At 31.0% G+C, this 23,052-nt stretch overlaps 3 protein-coding genes across 4 annotated transcripts; 2 read left to right on the top strand and 1 right to left on the bottom strand.

Annotated features, from left to right (window-relative positions):
* Window positions 1-201: 201 nt before the first annotated feature.
* LOC126836194 (DNA excision repair protein ERCC-1) lies at window positions 202-1,527 on the top strand. Of its 2 annotated transcripts, none has more exons than XM_050569387.1 (4): window positions 202-389; window positions 541-704; window positions 763-1,146; window positions 1,244-1,527. In XM_050569387.1, exons 1-4 carry the CDS (start codon window positions 341-343, stop codon window positions 1,460-1,462), a joined length of 816 nt encoding a protein of 271 aa, XP_050425344.1. In that variant the 5' UTR covers window positions 202-340; the 3' UTR covers window positions 1,463-1,527. The 2 variants fall into 2 exon arrangements, with proteins under 2 accessions (XP_050425344.1, XP_050425345.1); XM_050569388.1 differs by having other exon boundaries at window positions 204-474.
* Window positions 1,528-2,498: 971 nt separating this feature from the next.
* Window positions 2,499-7,121, top strand: LOC126836193 (mitochondrial import receptor subunit TOM40 homolog 1-like). Its single transcript, XM_050569386.1, has 6 exons — window positions 2,499-2,632; window positions 2,749-2,971; window positions 3,955-4,220; window positions 4,300-4,537; window positions 5,350-5,526; window positions 6,151-7,121. The coding sequence occupies exons 2-6, from the start codon at window positions 2,824-2,826 to the stop codon at window positions 6,288-6,290; spliced, it is 969 nt and encodes a 322-aa protein (XP_050425343.1). The 5' UTR covers window positions 2,499-2,632; window positions 2,749-2,823; the 3' UTR covers window positions 6,291-7,121.
* LOC126836188 (uncharacterized) lies at window positions 6,794-22,720 on the bottom strand. Its single transcript, XM_050569380.1, has 17 exons — window positions 22,629-22,720; window positions 21,639-21,910; window positions 20,572-20,705; window positions 18,847-18,999; window positions 18,627-18,781; window positions 18,423-18,550; window positions 15,821-15,945; window positions 15,601-15,718; window positions 15,363-15,506; window positions 14,235-14,420; window positions 13,263-13,402; window positions 11,118-11,299; window positions 10,787-10,917; window positions 10,575-10,715; window positions 9,273-9,527; window positions 8,070-8,219; window positions 6,794-7,242 (listed from the first exon to the last, which is right to left on the bottom strand). The coding sequence occupies exons 2-17, from the start codon at window positions 21,870-21,872 to the stop codon at window positions 7,186-7,188; spliced, it is 2,433 nt and encodes an 810-aa protein (XP_050425337.1). The 5' UTR covers window positions 21,873-21,910; window positions 22,629-22,720; the 3' UTR covers window positions 6,794-7,185.
* Window positions 22,721-23,052: the final 332 nt, after the last annotated feature.

The following is a 23,052-nucleotide window of genomic DNA, read 5'->3' as shown; positions in this document are numbered from 1 at the left end:
TCACGCTGATAAAATAAAAATTGTGTTATCTTTTGGAAGAACTCTTATCTCTTATCATTTTTTGGAAGAACTGCCCCAAACACGGTTGTACGCACGATTTAGAAGATATCTTCTCTACATCGTGGTTTCCCTTCTGGTTATGTTTTTGCTATAGCATTGCTAACTTCATGTTTGTCATATTATGTATATGATAACGTTTAACTTTAATAAGTAGAATTTTTATAAAGCAATTTGCAAACGAAAAGTAAAATGGTTATGAATTACGATTTAAAAATCGAAATTAGAATGTTAATTGGTGAATAGTGAACACTAAACTATAGAAAATATAATTTTATAGCTCATGTATACAGTTTTGGGTATTAGTTTTTGCAACTGTTATTATAACATAGGTATATCTATTCTTGTATGATATAATATAAAATAATATTATTGTCATTCTGTTGTTCATTATGAACAAACCTGGTTTTTTTGCTGGTTAGTTTGTCTATATAATATAAGCTTAAAAGTGGAATATTTACATTTTGATTTATAACTCCATAGATGAATTTCACAAAGCTAAAGCGTCTGAACACTATAAGCCCATCGAGTCTATTTCTAGTAATAAAAATGCAACTACCACAGCCAATCTTCCAAGTACTAGTGCTACAAAACAATCTCCTGTGAAGGCATCTTCGTCTGCTGCTGTTTTAGTCAATAACAAACAAGTAAAAAATAATTCTTAACTAAACCATAAACTGTTGAGTAATTGAATTTTATTTTTAGAGAGGTAATCCTTTACTAAAATCGATTGTTAACGTACCATGGGAGTATTCAGATAGCATTATACCAGACTATGTTATGGGAAAAACAACTTGTGCCTTGTTTTTATCGCTTCGCTATCATCTATTAAAGCCAGATTACATATATAATAGAGTGAAGGCATTGAGCAAACTATATGAACTAAGAGTTTTACTACTTCAAGTAGATATTAAAGAACCTCATGCTGCATTAAAACAACTAACAAGAATGTGCCTGGCGGCAGACTTAACATTAATGTTAGCTTGGAGCCCTGAAGAAGCAGGAAAACTTATAGAGACTTATAAAATATTTGAAAGCAAACCACCTGACCTTATTATGGAAAAGCCAGAAGGAGACAACTATTCAAGAGTAAATAGACATTTAAAATAATCCATATTAAATGCAATTTTTTTTTTACAATAATATTGGGTTTATAAATTCATTTATAATTTTTACTATTTTAAAGGTTGCCAATGCTCTCACAACAATTCGTGCTGTGAACAAAACTGATGCCAATTTACTGCTTTCTACGTTTGGATCTTTAGAAAATATCTGTAAATCTTCTTTACAATCATTATTATTATGTCAAGGATTTGCTCAACATAAGGCAACACAGTTACATAATACTCTTCATAAACCATTTTTAAAATCAAAAAGTACAAAGAAGGATATTAGCGACTCGTAAATAATTAGTGACTACACAATATAATTTGGTATTTTATGATAATAATAATCAATTGATACTTCAAACATTTTGTATTTTACTATTATAGTTTAATGTTTTATTATACATTTATATATATTATTCTAATTATACATTATACAATATTAAAATCTTTTTATTTTATTTTAAAACGACCTTCGAAATAAACATAATGTATGTCTGGTGAAAGTTTGAAACTCTTTTGAAGGTTATGGATAAACTAAGCCCGGTATGGCTCTGGTAACTTTTTCAGTGAAACATAATGCTATAGAGGTTCTGTACCCGGTTCCCCCCTGACCTCCATTGAGTGTCTGCCAAGTACCAATGCCGATACTTAAGATATAAATATGTCCCTTCTTATTAGCTGAGTAGATTTAATAAACTAGTTTTTTTTTTTGTAATAAATATTTCCAAAAGCAAAAAAAAAGTAAATTTAATGTGTGCATGTTGAAATATTACTGAAGTGTAAATATTTTTTTTGTAAAATGTATTCATGAAATTTTTACATAATTATACTAGTTAATTCCAACAAATCATAATTGGACTATTCATCATTATTATTTAACTATAATTGTTAAGAATCTATTACACAAACTATTTAAATTAAATTGATAAGTTTGTTCATAATCTTTGTTATTATATATTTTTTTATCCATCTATACGAGCATTTTTTGGATAAATAACTATTAGTTACTAAGACCAATGGTTTGGTAAAGTAACCTCATTATAATACCTAATAACGAGATTATTTAATAAATAATTTTATATTTAGTATAAGTGGCACATTGTAGTGTAAAAAATGCTATAACATTACAAACTTTCGATCCAACTATAAAGTCAAGTGGGGCAATTGTGTACAAATTGACAAGTGTAAACGTAATTAAAACAACAATTGAATTGGAAAGTATTAAGTGCCAAGTGGTACTAAAATTCCATGAACAAAAAGTCGTACCTATATTTTCAATTTTATCCCATTGGGCATTGGCCGTTTATAATATATATATATATATACATCAATGGCTGATGAGTTTATCACACAAGATTTCTTTATAGGTCTATGGTTTATCACGGTAGATAACTACGGTGTTTATATTTTATCAGGTCTATCAGTCTATGTTATTTATTTAGAACTAATCAAATTCAATATAAAGAGTAAGTAGTTTTTGATATTTTTCCTCATGAATAGCGTAGTATCAGTAAACTCTATGTCATTAATATCGATTGCCGTTTTAAGCACGTTATCATTATCGGCAAAACTTACTTTTTAGGCAGTGAAAGCAGAATTGCTGTACGTAATGTTTCAGTATTAACAAGCTATCAAGGCATATTTTTTTCTGATAATTATGGGTAACGTACAAGCATCTTCTAATTTACCACCAATGCCGCCAAATTTGACGCCTGTACCTCCTCCAAGTGCACCACAAAGACTGTTGCCTGAGAAGCGCATTGAAAATCCCGGTTCGGTTGAAGAGCTACACAAGAAATGCAAAGGTACGTCTTTTAAAAATGCCAACCTCCCTAGTCCTATTTATTTTCATATTTTTGTGTTTGGATCCACAATAACTTTTGAACTCCTGGATTAAATTTTATAATGTGATAGGACAAAAATTATAACCAAAAAGTACTTTACTGGGCCAAAAATCCCCCATCCGCTTTCAAATTAATAACACACTAATAATTACACATTTTTAAACTTAAACTAATGGAGTGCTCAAACTGTTTGAAAAATAGTTTAAATACTTTGAAACTTTTATGGAATATACTTAAGATGTCTATATCTGGTCTTAGGGTTTTAAAATTTCATGAAATTTATTTTTGTGAAATATTGAAAAACGGTGAAAAATTGAATTAAAACTACTAATTTCTATGCAGCCACTATCCATGACAATTTTGATTTATTAGAAACATTAAGCAAAGAATGTCTTCATAAAAATTACAAAATTCAAATGTATAATGCAATAAGCAATCCTTTTAACACCGACTTATAGCTTAAACATTTTTTTTTATAAATTTTAGTTAAAAATTTCAAAATCAAAATTGAACAAGAAAATTTAGTCACCAAATTAAAAATTCTGATTTCCATCTTTTATGTATATATGTATATAAATTTGAATTTTTATTTGTTTGCATAAATGTCCATTACTACAATACCCTTTAAAAGACTCTTAAGGATTTTAACTCTCCCATGATAGAGAAATGGCCACCTAACTGGTGCAGAAGGCAATAGGAAATCAATGTACCATACCCAATTCCCCTAGATGGCAATTTTTTTCTCTTGTAGTGCAAGAGTTGTCCAAACCGACCTAAACAAGGTTGTAAACTATAAAAAAAAACTCTATACACGAGCGCGTTTGAATTTCACGGACGATCCATCATAGCGAGCAGATAGTAAAATATAAATTGCACAATCTTCTAGTATTGACTTTAAATTATTTGTTTAGTTAAAATACTTAGATATATTCTGTACTTTTTAGAATTATTTCCTGTGGCGTTTGATGGTATTCGTCTTGTTATCAACAAAGGAATTAGCAACCATTTTTTTGTCAGTCATAGTTTGCTGATTGGACCAACGAGCCAAAATTCAGGCTATAAATTTGGTTCAACGTTTATCGGCACTAATCAAACTAGTCCTGGTGAATATAGACCTTTATTGATTGGAGATATTGACCCTCAAGGTAATATATCTACCAACGCATTCATACAGCCATGGAATAGAGTCAATGTGAAACTTCAAACTCAAGTATGTTAAAAACACTTTTGATAAAATAATTATATGTGTTGAAGCTACTAAATATTTTTATGTGGTGTTAATTCAACAGTTTCAAGAGTTCAAAACAACTGGAATTCAAACATCAGTTGAATACAGAGGAGATAGATATACAGCCTCCCTACACCTAGTGAATCCAGATCTATTTAATTATACTGGACTGTATCTATCACAGTTCTTGTATGCACTGAACAATACTACTTCTGTGGGTTGTGAAGTAGTTCACCAGCGAGGCCCTCAAATTCCAGATGGGCACAATACTCAATTTAATATTCTAGGAAGATATTTGTGTAAGATCTTACTAAATCATAAATTATAAATTAAAGGCACTAAACAATTATTTTTATAGAAATTGAAAGTATGTGAATTCTTTCAATCTCTTAAAACACACATTTCTATTGAAAAAACATGCTTTACATGTAAATATGATACCATCGAAGAGTAATCTAATTTTTTTTTTTTTTTATAAAAATCAAGATTTCTTACCGAACGCATTAATCTTCAATTTTTAATTTCTTAGCCCCGTATTAAGGGTTAGGCTTTTCTATTTATGTTTTGTTTGTTTATTGAAGAGAAAATTATACCAAGTATTTACTAAGACGTTCGGTATATGTAATTTTTTAAACATCTAAAACGTGTGTTTATATAATATTACAGTAATTAGTTGTTACTATAATAGGTGTTTTTCCTCTTAAACCATTATGGAGCGAGTAAAACAAATTACAATTTTTGTGCTGGAAAAGTGGGTGTATAACATTTTCTTAACATTGATGTTTGTGTGTGAATAAATCAAGAAATTCGTCCTGTAAGATTTATTACTCTTTAAAAAACAAAATCTGATCACTCTGAAACATAATTTCTATTTAAAAAAAAGTCAAAGTAAATTTTTAACCACAAAAATAGCTATTTCATATAAAAAAAATATAAACAAATAATACCCTAAAACGAATGCAAATTGATTTACAAATAAGTTCACGCAATCAAAATTAATAAAAACTGCCTAAATTTTATTTTCTCTGAATACATATGTGTGTACTATAGTGTGTATATACTACACTTATTACTGTGATTATTAAAACATTTAATTTTGTTTGATTTTCAGATGATGATGCTACCACAATCAGTGCGTCTCTAAGTAAATCGAGATTGCAATGCTGTTATCATTACAAAGCTAGTGAACAACTACAATTTGGAGTAGATCTTGAAGGAAGTCAACAAGATATCAATACAACTATTGCATATCAAGCTCACATTCCAAAATCAGATTTTAATATTAAAGGTAATCTTAAGAACTTACAATAATAATAAGTAATAACACTAACAATAACAAGAACTTACATACAGTGGTACAAAATCTATAATGATAAAAGGAAGTGTCTGTCTGTCTGTAAGCCAAATCTACAACACAAATAGATTTTAAAATGTTTAACATAGGTGGACAAAAGGAGTCCAAATCCAAAAAAATTAAACTGATTATAAAATAATTTGAAAATTAAATATGACTTGGCAAAACACTGAATAATTTAAGGAAAAACATACATACATGGACGAAAATGTATTTAAATACTATTCAATTAAGACTAAAACTAATAGTTATTTATTAAGTGTTCCAACAAAATACTTGCTTTTTAATGTTCTGTTTGAAAAAAAAAAATTAAAATAATTTGTTTTGATACATAATGATTTATACACTTTTTTTTCATATAGCTTTGCTTAGTCAATGTTAATAATATTTATATTTGCATTTGTAATCCTATTTTATTATTATTCTAACAATTCAAAATACTTTAAATTAAATGTATTAAAAGTTATAACTAATATTTATTGTTTAAATTGCACTTCATTATTTATTTGTTAATTTTTTTTATTCATGTAAAAATGAATGAATATTTTATTTTTTTAGGTAGTATTGACAGAAAGTGGAATATTAGTACTGCATTAGAAAAAAGATTGAATCCAATGCCATTTACATTTGCAATAAGTACAGTGTTTAATCCTGTCAAAAACCAATTGAGAACGGGAATTGGATTTTTTGTTGGATAACAGACTTTTATGTTTATTTATTGTACATATTTTTCATTTGTTATTATTGTGTAATAACTTCATTATACATTTTTATAAATACATTTTTTTTTTTAGTTGACATAAAAAAATGTTTACCAATGTTAAAAATAAGTTTGTCCACATACAGGGAAAATCCAGCATAGTCACTTTTTAAAAGTGGCAATTTTTTTGTCATAAAATTCGTTTTGATACAAAATGAATATTGTCTTTATTTTTAAGCACAATTATAAACAAAAATTTAACATTTTTTAAAAAGTTTTAAAGTATTTTTTTAACATTTTAAAACATTTTTTAGCATTACTTAAACATGTTTTTCTTAGATCAGAAAAAAGTGACTGCTGGTTTTTTTCCTGTACCCTTCATATTAAGACATAAGTTGAGGAACAGCTGTATTTTAGAGTGTACATTTGTTGTTTGAACTATTTATTGATTTGCTTTAGCTTATTTTAAGTCGGACATTACCCGACAAATACTACATCAAACCAAAAATAACTATTAAATAGATTTAATAAATCTATTGTATCGAATGTGAAATAAGTATGTAATAAATATGTAAAAAAGAAACAAGTCGAAGTCGATCTGTGTTGTGTGTATGATGATGATATTTATTGCTTATTTAGGCGATAATATAATAATTAACAAAAATTAAACTGTACACCTAAACAAAATGTATAAGGTGAAAGGCTTCAAAGAAGTATTGGATCCGATACCAACACGGTCCTAATCATATTGTTCTCGATCATCGATGCTCTTGCTCATGTAGAGGATGTACATATTTATAAGTATGAGTGTTTGATTATATTTATTGAAACGCATATATTATATGGGTATTATGTTTTTCAACAACATAAGCAAATAAAATAACTAATATTGTTCAAAAAAGTTCAAGTAGTTTATCAATTTCTTGTGTGTCTTTTTCTTTTACTCCATGCTGTAACAAACAAATTTAGTATCAATATTCGATTAAATTTTTCTTAAACTAAAACGTGGTTATTAACATGACGTTATAAAATTGTAAAAATTGCATTTCTATTTAAATACCTTATAAGTATCTCCCATTAGTTATAGATATATTCATTTATATCCCAGTGAGAGATATATTACATAAGAAAATAATAACATAGTCCTAGAGTGATTTTATAAATTAACTTTATAAAATACAGTCATTCTAAGCAGGAAAGGTTTTGGCTATTTATAGTGTCTGTGGGATGGTATATTATATGATAGCAACCAGGATTAGATTTATTCTAATCATCGTTCCAAGATTCTACTGCATGAAAATAGTGTTCACAAAGCTCTTTAGCAGTTCGCCGTGCTGGGTTTTGTGATTTCAGACTGTTAATCAAACGGTATGATGCTATTTCCAGATGAAAATTAAGTTTATATATTGTCTATGTACCTATACTGTCAATACTCCATGGTACTGCTATAAAATGGACGTTTTAAATATACTAAGGTTAAAAAAATAGATATTTAAGAAGTAAAAAAATATCTAAACTTATGAAAATTTGAAGACTTTTTTATATTGTACAGTCTTTAGTGTTACTGTGGAAACCTATATTTAATAATAAGATACCTATAATATTAGCCTATATTACCTATAATATATTAGCAATTTGTATTTTTTGTATGACATTTATTTTTACGCTATTAACTGTTATGTATATAAGCACGCAGTTATTACTTGTTATAACTTATATCACTAGTATATTATTACTAGTATATTATTAGGGCTCCGTTAAAATATTAATTACTTGCCATAAGTGCCTTTTCATAACAAAGTTTTGCTCGTCTTATGTTTCCCAACTTGAAGTTTGCCATGGCGAGATAAGCCCATATTTCTCCGTTTTTATTGTCTATGACGTTTGCTTCGGCCAGTGCGTTTTCAGATACTTCTACTTCACCTATCTAAATAAAACAATAAGTAATAACAATAGTAGGCAAAATGGTAAATGGTTAGGTATAGGTGTACAGAATGTACTCGTTTAAATGTATGTAATAGCCAATAGGTAGGTACATAACGTACAACAGTGGTAGACATATAATACTTTTTTGATTTAGTTCAATGGATACGTATTAATACAGAGTTCCGTTAATTATTTGTTACGTTTTTGAGTTTGTTCAAAATTATTCGTTATTCCACGTCTACACATAATATTTATTATCACGCTAGTAAATTGAAATAAGAGTAACTTGTGTGGTTTTACTAAATAATTATGAGAAAAATCCTATCCACAATAAAATATACTAATTGTAAACGTGTACGCGTATTTCGGCGACTATGTTGCCATCTTAAGTGTTAGCCGCATACATGCATAAACAGTAATAAAAAAGCTAAATAATGCCTCCCACTCCACTCGAAATTTCAGGGGAAAAAAATATTATCTTTGTTTTTTGAACATAGTCATTAGCTATAAAAATTGTAATTTGTATGAAAATCGCTTAAATAGACCAAAATTGCGTTTTATCTTTTTGTTTAATAACAGAAAACAAAAAAAAAGGGGTAGATTGCACTTTGGCTGTTGTAAATTTCTAGCTTGCTATGTGATGTGTGAGTGAATCAACAGTCAAAAGGTATTTGAAAATATTTTTTATTATATTGTTAATTACGATTTATGGGTAACTATGTAACTATGCCAATAAATTATTATAGACAGATGATTAACACTAATCGTGTCCAACCTACCTAATACCTACCAAAAATAAAATATTGAGCACGTTATTAACATTACAATATTTTTTTTCGATTTTTGTAATTCTACCATCTACAGATTCGCTTTAAAGCGTTTTTCTGAAAGTAATTTTACACTTTCAGTTATAATAATTCCCGTAGATCTGTGACTTCATCGCCCCAATATGCTCCAACCCCACTATGCTCCCACTCTACTGTACTGGCTTTTTTTAATAACAAAATAAAGGTTCTGCCGGACCTATTTTGTTGATAATTCTTCACTGACATACCTTTAACAATGATTTGCCCAACAAAATAAGAATCATCGGTGTCCACAAAACGGTACATGCCACCAGACATATCTCCGCTGCTCTTGTATAGCATTCTTTATCAAAATAATATTGAGCGCCTTTTAAATATATCAGATGGTGTTCTTTACGTGCATTTTTTATTTCATTTATACTCAGCAAGTACTTTTCCATAGTATCGATCCGATTGTTCATTTCGATGTCGTTGAGGCATCTTAGCATATCCATGGCTTCTTTCTGTTGATTATATATGTATTTTTAACACGAGCGTCTCATGATACTATGTTTAAAAGATTGTAAAGTAAATAATTGGAACAACATTGGAAAAATCTTAGAATTTTAAAGCAACTATACCTAGCGCCGCAACCCAGCAACCCATCAATATACTGATAGGTATTGATAATGGGTAACTCGTGCAAGATTTTTTAATCTTGTCAAAAAGATAGGTAGGTATGCAAGCTGAACTTTTTTCTTTTCTAAAAAGATCTAAGCTAAGGTAAAATGCTCCGAACTCAATTTTTACCTGAGATTTATAATATATATTACATATTACATATTGATTACTAAATAAAAACGTATTTAATTAGGTTTAAAGGATTATAAAATATAATATAAAGTGATAAAAGCACCGTTGAAATAAATTATGTTTTTTAATTTTATGAACCCACAAAATAGAACTCACGGCTAGTTTAGCTGCAAAGCTCCTTTTTTGTCACTCTAGTAATTTAGCCTCAAATTTTTCGTTATTATGGAATTAATTTGAAAGTACTATAATTATATTTTTATGTCCTTTATAGTGTGGCGGAACATGTTTTTACTTTACTCCACTTTTCCTTACTGTTAGAAAGTTTACTTGAGCAATGATATTTAAAGCAGTTTTTAATTAATTAACGTTCTCCACGTTCGATAAAAACGTCTTCAAAATCAGCCAGATCATATGGTTATGTAGGAACTACTAAACAGAAAGTTTTATGCGCAGTTTACTATACTCATTATCGTATTGATAATATGTTTGGCATGATTTACTACTAGATATGCGATAAGTGATAAATTTAGCGGCGCTGTTAACTGCCTAATTTTAGATAGATAAAACCGTTCGACACAATATGTTGCCCACTGATAATACAGAAAGGAACTCAACAATACTGACGTGTGGTAACTACATGATTCTTCACTATATCATCGTAGTAGATATCAGTACCGGGCGAGTGTAGTTATTTTTCTGCTGATTGAGAATGAGATAAATAAAAAAAAAAAGTGTAAAGTATTAATGTGTATACTTACAGATGCAGTAGGCGTCAATATATCGCTGTTAAGGTGATCTAAGCTTTCTTTATAATTTCCACTTTTGTACTCGCAAACCGCCATATAATAGTAATACTCATCGCAGCTGCCTTTGATAATATCCAAACAATATTTTGCCATCTGGGGGTAAAAAGACATAGATGTGATTTTGGCGATAGTCAGGGTTTAAACATTTGTTTTTTTATAAATACTTCTATGAGTTCGAACTTCAATAGCAACACAGTGCATTTGATTACGGGATGTTCGTTGTTACCAATAGGTTTCCAACACAGGGAGTCATTCGGGATATTTCCAATAACCGACCACTGGACCGATTCCTTAGCTACAACACACGGTCAACAAAAGTTTGGATTAAAAATAAAACGAACTTCCTTTTAAGTGGTACTTGAAATGTATTTGTGTACTCAAATGCATTCAGTTAAATGACATAATTCTCCTTATTTTTATAGATAAATATACACATGCATGTAAAGTGTACACGGTATAGGTAGTAGGCATACACTAGAACCTACTTATGTTTACCTTTTTGCAGCATCATAAAACGGGCATTATGCATTTCCGTCAGTCCATAGTAAACACTTAGCAAAACGTACGGTTCGTTAAAGTCTCCGCGATGCATTATTAACGACTTTAACACGGTCTCACAATTTTTATAATTTTCATCCTCTCCAATTGTCAACTGTATGGCTGCATACAAAAATAACCTATACAAGAAATGTTAAAAATGATCGTTATACTTGAAAATTGGTTCAACTTATTTTACGAATGTAATAATATCAAAATGTTAACTATAGTTATAAAAGTTATGACTATACGTAGGCACTAAGAAGTTGGTAGCTGGTGTTATACCACAATAAGATTGTTAGAGGATGCGTTACATAGTCGATAATACATTGAAAATTCGAGAGTAGGCTAAAATTATTTAGTCCTTATACTAAAAAACATTTCTAATAATAAAACTACCAATGAAGGATATTAAAAAAAAAAAAATAATAATAAAACTAAAATAGTTATTATTAATACAACTATTTATTAGGTACATAAAATTCCAAAATAGCGTAAAACAGTTAGTAAATAAAACAGAATTTTAAAATACTGAATATTGAAATCGTGAGGGTTTTACACATTAAATTTGTTTTTAACACTGTAGTTGAAAAACGAATTCAAAAGCAAAGTAATATGTATAAATAAACATAAATTTATCCTTAAATAAATTAATAAAACTAAAATCTGTCGTAGAATAAAGTCAAATATTGCCTATAAATCGTACCGTTTATAAGAGGATGCCACACATACAATTTTTCCATGTAAAAATTATGTTATTAATTCTATACACTACACTACACATATATTTTATCATTCAATCAATATTTTGACATTATAATAGAAAGATCTATTATCTGAATTTTACTAAGAAGGCAAAGGGTGTTTTATTTAGTAAAACTTTTTTTTTATTGATAACTATAAATTATAATATGATACTTTGATAATATAATTATAGATCTAAATTAAGTTTTTGTGAAAATTGCCTATACTGAATACCTTAATAAATAGGGTTTGTAAAAGTAATAGTAATTATATGAGGGTGTCTTATAAAATAATTGTATCTTTGTATATTTTAAACATCTGTGATCTACTATTTATTAGGCAAAATATACGTAAGGAATTTTTATAGAAAGCGACGAATTTTTACGACCTTACAGTGTGATTTTATGTGAAAAGTGATAAAATTCGATTAAACGAGATGTGTTCTTTTTCTCTAAAATTAATATTAACGTTTCTCAGACCTAATGTTTACTGCTTGGAAGTTGAGTTTTACACATATTTTGGTAATATGCAAGTATACATTTCTAGTAGTTGGGAACGGAAAAGAATAATGTTATCAAAGACAGTTACAAAAGCGTCGTTTGGAAGTAATTTTTCAGTTGCGGCCAAGGTGTATCTATACCTACGTCACGGTGTCACATCGTAGTTTGTATCATATGGAAAATGTCACGTGCACACAACATATAATATTATTATGTGCAGATGGCTGTATACATTTTTTTTGGCAGATGTTGGATTTGTGAGCTGGTGAGGTTATACCTATAAAATATATTGATAAAACGGGCCGCGACGTTCTTATTTACAAACTTACCCAAGGTAAACAAGACGGGTGACAGGTTTACGTCCTCCTCTGTTGTGTACTATATAGCGGCCATTGCAGCGTTTACGGGGCTATAATACACTCTAGGTGAAAAGGACGGTAACGCGCGTTAAAGTTCGTTTGTAGCAATAATGTTAAGTTTCTAACACCCCGACGACGACGAAAATAATTAGAAAACTACAGCCAGTCGGTACGGTCTGCGATCGTTGTACCCATCATATTATAAATTATAATAGCAAATGATAAAACGTTTAACGATATGCGTGTCTCGTGTGCTAGATTCTTTAAGATTGGTTTTTTTTTTTTGCCAAGTTTCGACGGGTGTCCGTCGTCGGATATATAATATATAATATATATATATATATATATATATACACATAATATATGAAGACCGGTAGTGCCGTGACGAAAACTGCGCATAACACGTGCGTGCTCGGATGACAGTATAATATAATATAGTGTTCGGCTACATGTATATAATGTACTAATATAATACTGTAGTGGCACTGTGTAAAACTCGCCCGATCCAATTGCTGCCGTCCACCAGTAACACTTCTTCGACACACTCCAAAGCCGTATTGAAATCTAGTCGCCCCAAGCAAAAACTAGCGTACAACAACCAGTAGTCGGGGTCACACCTCGTGCCGGCTGTGGAGATTAACTGTGAAGGAAAAACGATGGTAGTCGTTAGCTGTTATAACGAATATAAATATAATATAATAATAAATATAATAAAAATGTATACTGCATTAGTCATTACTACAAGATCTGATGGTCGTATAATGTGAGTGAATAAAAAAAAATTAATCGCCGCCACCACCACCACAAAAATGTAATTTATTTTTATCGAGAAACCTTTTATGAGTCGTTCCGTCCGATACCGTTTCAATAACGCGTACAAATAATATTTAAACAATTTAGACCGTCATCGACGGGTTTTTTGTTTTTGACCGCGAAAAAGGGTCAGTTCTCCGAGCCAATCTTCGTTACCCTCGGGCGTACCTGTATATAGCCGCGCGCTACTCGGCTATCTGTGAGTGTTTATTTTTTATTTTTAGCACTTACTCGGATATTTTGTGTCAACCTTTTTTTTATACTGAACTTTGAGTACTTATAAAAGCGTATGAAAAAATGTAATTTTTTAGTGACTTATGTGTCGTGTGACAACTTTAAAAAATACATAGCGGTATATTTTATTATTTTATTTATATCATTAGGTATTGTTTGATAAGGGATGACAAGCTAAATAAAGCTATCTAAATCTTGTAGTTAAGAAAACAATCAACTCAAAAAAAACTTTGTGTCGAAACTAGCTCTTAAAGATAACGTTTTATATATCCGACACACTGAAAAGGAAAAGAACGTGGATGTCGTACGGCGCACTTCGGAATGTTTGTTGCGGATTTCGATATCTATTGTAAATCCTTTTGTAGGTATTTTATACTTTGTATATACTATTGGGCTAGTGTGTACTTGTTTTTGAGGTGACTAACGTTTTCGTAATACGCCTTAGCGCGTTCTATTTGCTTGGATTCGGAAGCCTCTCTGGCGTAGCTGGCCATTTGTTTTTTCTTCAGCTGTAGACCGTCGCCGTCGGGACAGGAATGCGGAAACTCGAACGACTCTGCCACGATCTCGGTTTTAGCAGCCAAGTCCGCGGAAATACGGTTCACGAAGCTCTACAACAGGTTTTCGTGTGTACAGTACACGTCCATGCGTTATGTGTACTTACAAATAGTACACACAAACACATGTACCGCGTACGAGTTACAACTGTAGCTCGATAAAAATAGTAATAACAATCACAACAACAACAACAACAACGTTCTACTGGGGAACACCGAAAACAATAAAGTGTTAATACTAAATTTTTGAATATATTCTATTATATATTATTATTTTATACTACCAATTTATATCACTTTTGAGTCTATTAACCCTTTATTATTATGTTTTCAGATTATGAAACAAACATTTTAGAGAACTCTTCTTGAGAACATTTTTAAAAGTCGTAAGAGCGATCTCCAATTTCCGTTGAACGTGTTAATCAATTAACACCACATAGGAGAAACTAAGCCCGAGTAATGGTTAATTCTTAACGGTCTCCAGGAATAGTAATAAACGTCAGAGACTCTCATATTAACTTTATACATGATATAGCTAGCGACAAATATAACTTTAACCTAACACGGAACATGATTGCAAAATCAACATGGCAATATACTTTCTCAGCTTTACATCGAATATTATCTGTACAAAAACTCTTCTCTAAATTTGAGATTGAATTAAAAAATGATTTAAGATTATAATTATAAATATTGTCAAAAAATTATTAAGACTTTGTCGAATAGGATGAGCCAGTGTAAGTACGCAGACTCGCGACGCCTCGGTCTTGCCAAGACATTAAGTATTATCACCTGGTTCAATATTATAAATCCCCGGGTATCAATTTTATCTGTTAGGTCTTATAGTTATAAGCCAGCTATAATCCTGTCGCGTCTCTAACTTGTTCACACGTTGTCAAACCACAACACAAGATTAGTTAAAAATGAGTAAAAAATTATAATAGCAAAGATATTCAAATTACAATAATTATTATTTAAATTTCATTTAAAACTTACTTGTACCGTTTCGCAGATCAACGGACCTAAATTTTTTTCTGAGACGTACGCTTTCATATCGTTTGACAGGGATGATACCATTGTATTGTACATCCCAGTATCTTTTAGATCCTTTATGTGTTTATCCACATTAGTATCGTTGGTCTGTTTGTTATCGCGACAATGAAAATCGATTCAGTTAAAGCTCAACGTGAGAAAATACTAGTCAATTAAAAACAGTGATTAGCAAATCACTTACTGTGTTTTTCATCAACGTCTCTACTATGGATCTTAATGTTTCTTCGAATTTAATGACAGCTGATTTTGTACTTTTGGGTGGCTCTATTTTATCAACGCCAAAACCTAATTCTAAAACACTATCGCGTTATGATTAATCAAAAAAGCTTAACGTGCAGGCATGGATAATATAAATCTATATATCTGAGTACGTATACCAATAAATAGTTTTTCCTACATACTCTAAAGTCAGACGTTCTAAGTACTGTCTGTAAAACGAACTAGCTACAGACACATCTACAACCACAAATGACATTGACATTTCCTTAGTGTTGTTTTTTGGTTCTTCGAGCATCGTGGTAGTAAACTAAACAAATAATTGTTAAAAGTTATAATACGTATGACATGTAAGTAACAACTGATACTTAAGAATCGAGCTAACAATTAGGAGGTCGACATGAGAAACACGGTGGTGATGTTAAGAGGCTGAAAAGGTTATATCTTTAAAAAAAAAAAAGTTATGGTTATAAATGGTAAAAATACGAGGAGGATTGAATAGTAAGAAACGAAGAGTAAAGAGATGAAAAAGGTAATAGAATAGGGCCTAAAATTATGAATTTTCACAAAAAAATAAAACAATTTATAGCTGTATAAAGTTTAAAAGTTACTCATTCTAGATATAACTTATAGATAATATGTAACTTACCAAAACTATTTTTGGGAAAGTTATGAATTGTATAAGAAGCTAGAGGAACCAAAATAGAGAAAAATGAGATATATTAACTAATAAAAGGTATGAGAAAATAGATCCAAATAAAAAATAAGTTATAAGTAGATTAAGTGCTTACGAAACCATAATGTGGTGAAAGGTAGATAAAATAAGAGAACAATTTAACTTATGGTTTACATATCGCCTTTCAGAGACAACATTTTTTTATACAATTGCAGACAACTATAATAAATAAAAATAATAAAAAATCAAGAATTTTTTCCGAGAAGAAACTTTGGAATGAATCATGTGTAAGTGAATTTATAACACAATATCCGAGCGTATTATATGTACCATGAGTATTAAGACAAAACTCATAAATGTCATTATAATAAACATACATTCCCCAACGGAAAACAGTGAAGAAGACGGCAAGGATTTTTTTATGGTGAGCCGTCCAGAATTTATGACAGTGCAATTGGCACACATTACAATTGATTGGAGAGGCAAATGCAAAAATTGGATAAGAAACATCAGTATACACTTACAATTGGACTAGAAGGTGTGCTTTGGTTAAACAATAATAACGGATTAAGATTGATGTCATTTGTGGCCTCGAGGAGAAGAATTATTTTCATTAGCAGTACGACATTCCCACACAAGAATATTCACAAATGAACTTGGAAATCACCGAACAGATGAATTACAAATCAAATAATTAATAAAACATCTAGCCATTGGCAGTAGATTCGATCTATTATAACAAACATTAGGACGAGTGGTCGAGTGGGTAAGGCGTCATTGTGTTTGGCGCTCACTATCGCCGTTTCGACACTAGGTCACGGGAGCTTCGTTTGCCGAGCAAGAAATGGTCTGGTGAAAAGGAGCCGCCATGAACTGACCCGTTTTGGTCAAGAAACCCAAATTCATCAAGAAATCATCTCATGGCAGCAGCGTTAGACTGTAAAGACCCGTTAAGCTACAAAATTTATGATAACTACTATAAGAAGCTACAGAGCAGCTGATTGTGACTGGTATCTGACGATACTTTTTGGTTATTGGAAGGTTTCGACTTAAGGTAATGTCATTAATCAAGGAGTTAGGTATAGGCAATTTTTAAAAAAATATTTATTTACAGGTTAAACTGTGATGTGTTAGTTCAGTAATTAAGACTCTTTTTTGGTAGTTAATTTAGTTTTCGGAGTATCACAGCATCTTTGAAAGTGATTTAAAAATCTTTTTTCTACTAAACATGTTCACGCAGACTGTGCAGACTTGGTTTTAGAGTTAAAGCACCTATTATAAAATTAAAACAAGAAAATATTCTGGAGCGTATTGCGATGCGTTTTTTTCCATTATTCCAAATAGAATCTAGTAAAAAAGTAGAAATATGTAAGGAATATTTCAAGAAATTATTAAACGGCGAATGAATGAATGAACTGCAATACATAAGTGAAATAATAAAAATATCATGAACTGCAAAGCATCTGGGAGAGTTAGAATTCTGGCCGAACTGTTTAAATGTGGGGGACAAGCGCTACTCAAACAATGAGTTTAGTTTGACGATAAGGAAGGAGGATACATTTTATTCAGAATCTTCAACAGGAGTGGAAAAAAGCCATTATAGTATCGCTACATAAGAAAAAGGACAAAATAGATTGTATGAGATAAAGCGAAATCAGTAAGCCGAATCGTGAATGAAGAAAAACACAATGGTTTAATGGGGTAAGTCAGAACTTAAGAATGTTGAGGTTAAAATATTAAAGGAAAGCAGTGCATGCTAAAGTCTAGAGAGAGTTGGAAGGCAGCGGCTATGGTGTTTAAAACTCTTAGGAGTGTTATGTGGCTAAAGAAGAAGAAGATATAATAATATAAAATATATATATATAACAGGACCTAGAATAACTTAGATACACATTTCCCCTATTCGATTATAAACTTATTGTAATTCCCGTTTACCTGACAACACGTCTCACCTAACTACACTTCAAAGCAAATAATCGCCTCATAAATATCAAAGTATTAGTATACGAATTCGTAAGTGAATAATGAAATAACCGTTAAAATGTTCAAAATAAATAAATATTAATTATTACATAGATCAAAAAAATATCTAAGTATTTAAGTTAACAAACCTCTTTCGCTGACGATTCCTCATTTTTGTTTTCAATAATCCGAATCATGTCAATGGCATCTAAAAACGCCCCGCTGTGCATTTTTTTATGCAACGGACGAACAACCGATATACACCGAACTGAAGTGCCTGTAAAACAACAGTTATTATTATTAAAAATTCTTCCAGTACAGTTTAATAACACTATTATGGAAGAAAGCCTGACATTGGGGTTGCATGAGTGCAGATAGATCTAAGAGAGCAAAAAATGTGTCTCCTCCTGAGTTGGGCGAAATCAAAACACTTTCTGCCACTGATATTCGGCTGACGTAGACCGCGGCAGACGTTTCAATGGTAAATAATATCGGCCAGTATCTAGACCTGTATGTTTTAAGTATAGCACACATTATACCGACTGTCTATGTTGTCCATCATGGATACCATACTTGAAAATCGTATCTTGAAATGCTTTAGAAGTGATTGAATCCATGGCAAACCTGTGTCGCAAATTCCACAAGTATCTGGGCCCTCTGTTCATCACATCGTTCGGTCTGAGTACCTTGGCAGTGTTCATTACTGCTCGTCCATCGTATTCAAACCTTAATATATAGATATTAATAACAGGATAAGATAAAAATTATATCACATGTAGTTTGTTGGAAAAAGGGGGTGTCCCGGTAGTTAACATATTTTTTGTATTTAGTGCCAAGATCTTGTGGTAGCAAAATACCTGAACATAACATTTATGAAGATCAATTTGGTTTTAGCTTGGAATATCAATATCCTAATTGATTTTGAGATCCATTCAAAGTCGGTGATCATTGATATCAACTTTTATACTTGCTAGCTATTAGGGTGGCAATTTTTTTTGTTTTCTAATGACAGTAGTACCCTCTTAAATTTGTAATACTTTTTATGAATTCATTACACCAAATTTTAACCGAATTGAACGAAGAGAACATATACACTAAACATTTGAAATAGCTACGATACTACGGTATTAGCTTAGTAATAAATAAATAAATTGAACTGAAAAAACAGTAACAAAATTATGCTTTATTAAGGTGCCAGTTAGCTATTGAAGGGTCAAATATAGGCAATAAAAAACAAACTATTTGTTCAAATAATTTCAACGATGCCAACTTATTTTTATCTTACCTTGTATTAGCTTTAAAGTATACAAATTTTTAGTCAAGTTAAATTAATTTTCTATTAGACTATTTTCTATTTAATTAAAAATTTGTTGGCAAAACCATTTGGCTGATTGTCTATTCTTAATTGTTATCACATATAGTTTAGTGTTTAATAATATTATATAAGTTTGAAGCTACTTATTGGGAGTGTAGCTCTAGAAATGTGCTTAGAATTTGCACATAATATAATACTTAAGGATTCTTTTAAATAAATTATAATACATGTGTATACCCAAAGAGTAAAAAGAAAATCTGTATCGTTATACATATTATGTCTTAAAGACGCATATTAGTGTTAAGTATCGTTCAATAGTAAGATTATTACAATATCAATATTGTTCAATTATATATATTTGTAAAAGGTGGTTTGTCATATATTATAATAGAGAATAAATAAATATACCGACTACATATGCAATAAACCCTTACCGTGTACCACAATAAAATAAAGTATATAATATAGACTATAATACAGTTGCATATACTTAGTGTAAATCTAAATCGAGACCACCTGTATTAGATTTCGTTTCATTCTTTTAAATGCAGTTCATAATGGCATTATGTTTACCTACGTGCATAGAGTATAGTGCGCAGTATTCACTGTATAGTGTATTCATATATTATATACTATTATGTACGTGCAGTCAAAACGATGGCACTACACCGGGCGGCGCTATTTTAAATAATCTCGTTCATTGTTTTATTTATACTGCGGTCGCCTTGTATAGATGTGTGTGTAGTATTACTATAAATATATACACAAGTGTACTTTGATTATTGTGTGTGTGTTTTGTGTATAAATATATTATTATTTAAGTGGACGACGGTCGAATAAGCAGAAGAAGAAGTCTCTAAACGATATTTTTGTTTTTTTTCTTTTCTTTTCACATTATGCCTGGTCGTAGTTTTGACCTACCGCAGATCGGTTCGAGTGGCTGCCGCGGTATGAATTCGTGGGAATATTTTTATTACATATACCTCTGACCTGTGGCCGATACGTTTGCTGGTATGTCTTCCTGCAAGGAGTTCCACCTCACCTCGTTCGAGTTCTCCCTCGTTACGTCGTCCGTGTACCCGCCCCTCGCGAATAATGTAGCCGCCGACATTTCGCCCTAAAACACAATTACACGCCATTATTTTTTGCTTAAACGCAAACCTAAGCTAGCCGGCGAGGCGTTCAAAACTTTATGCAGAAAATGCGGCCATCTAAACTCGAGTCAAAATTCAATCAAATTTTGCCCGAAGAGTCTGTTAAATCACTTTATTTCAACGAAACGTTACGGAGCATTAAGGAGTTAAGTTAGCCAATTTATCGCAATTCCTTAATTTAGAGCTTAGACTATAGTGTATATTCACTAATGATGATACTTTATTGGTTGTTATTTATTTTGTCAGACTATCACATTCATTTCTATAAAAGAAATTAAGATTTTTTTCCATTAAAATAATTTTGCACGAACAAAACCATAGTGTCTTTGAGTTATTGAAAAATCTACTGTCACTTGGACCGTAACATACTGATGTATATAATATCTTTTGGCTTAAATAGTTTGTTTGCAATTACATGGTCAGTAATTTGCATGCAATTATGCATATTCATTGTATGTACTTTTAACTTCGCTAGCTTTCAAAGTCAATTCCGATGGATATCTGATTTTCTGTCTCTTGTCAATCATCTCTTATAAGCTGATACCTTTATCATTAGGTGATTCTCATCAGGTGATTCGCTTATTAAAAATCTCTCATCAGTTATCCAGAGATTTCATCTCCAACCCCTTCCCATTTACCTTCCCTTGACACACAATAGAAAGAGATAACATTGGTTAGGGAAAGATGGGGGTAAATTTCTTATCGAGAGATGGTCTTAAGATCCGAAATCCGCCAATATAATAAGAAAAAATTAATTAGTAACACAGCTGTATACGAATAAAAAAAAAGTCAATAGATAAACTACGATACCATGGTTTATATGTAGGTAAACTATGAAAACGTGTTATAAATACAATAAGGTATAAATGTATATAATGTCAGTGTACGTTTATTACCGAGATCGGTGTTTCTAAAATGGCCGTACACTCCGAGTGACGAACAGAACGACGCTGGTTCGGTGGGACGAGCAGCGCCGGATTGTACAGGGCGTGCACGGTGACGTCCAGCAAGTTGTCTGGTGGTGGATGAGGCCAAGGCGATACTGTCCACGCAAAAACTTTGAGGTAGGTACCAGATTGAGTTTGTTGATTAGAGTTATGGGGATCACTATAATAGTTCGAGTTCACCATAATACAGTTCAGCGGATATCGTCCTTCCACTTTTTCGCCTAAACCGAACAATCGATCGTACTAAATTTTAGATAATATCAAGTAATTTATTTTATATTGCATAGTACAAGGAGAAGCTACTCGTAAATAGATTGGACAGCTTACACGTATAAGTCAAAAACGAACATCTTCTACAACACGATTTTTACACTATACTTAATTACACAGAGTCATTATTTTACCGTGTAATTTCCCTAGCTAGCTTCTAACCCTCTCATCATATCGACGCGTCGTACGAAAAGTAACACCGTTCGTGACTTCTTACGAAGACTAACACCGTTCGTGCTATTGGTGCTAACGGTGCTAGTTTTCGTAAGAAATTCGCCAACGGTGCTACTTTTTGTACGACGCGTCGATATAGTGTTATACAATAAAATTTATTGTGTTAGGCCATATAGAAGAAATGATAAAAATAAAAATTGAAAGACCTAAGCTAATAGCAGTTTTAAGATGAATGATTATTATGTTGAAGATTGACCACCTAATCCCGAAATATATGATATCCCGAGTTATATGATAAATATACACAAATTTGAATACGTTATTTTTTTCCAGTTATATTTGAGTGGAATGCCGAATGATAGATTTGTACAGATTACTAGAATGTTGTGATCATGCTAATTCTTTTGAATCAAATACCTCGCCCCCTATCGCTGTCTACTAGCTATATATGTTTTATACATGATTTTTTTTTATAATCAATAAATATATAATTACCATATGTCAATGGCAACAAGTCGACGACAGATATCCACACGAGGTGTTTAGATTTAGTCTTGTTTGCCGTTGCCTTAGTAGACGAATTCACATTGACCAACGGTTCCAGATAAACTGAAGAAAAAATCAACAATATTATTTATCCACTCGTCGTGTCATTAACAATAATTATTTGATAATTTATTCGCGGCCAATGTGATCACATAGAAATAATTTACTATAGGTAAAACGTGTAGTTAAAAATAAAAATAAATATGATACGGGTTCATACAAAACAGGTAATATAAAAAATGAAAGTTGTTAACAGTCAAAGCCTATATTTTGTACAGCTATTATTGTTAAAAAAATGGTTACCTTAAACGTTATGCAATGATAATACTGAAATAATTACATTAAAATAATAATGTAGTATAATAAGTGGTGG

Source organism: Adelges cooleyi, unplaced genomic scaffold (assembly GCF_023614345.1).
Source record: "Adelges cooleyi isolate 19-005CV unplaced genomic scaffold, UGA_ACOO_1.1 ACOO_flye_CR_arks_rails_tigmint_CR_PRNA_23, whole genome shotgun sequence".
Lineage (NCBI taxonomy): Eukaryota > Metazoa > Arthropoda > Insecta > Hemiptera > Adelgidae > Adelges > Adelges cooleyi.
Note: the sequence above shows the minus strand (reverse complement) of the source record. Positions and strands in the feature narration are given on the sequence as shown.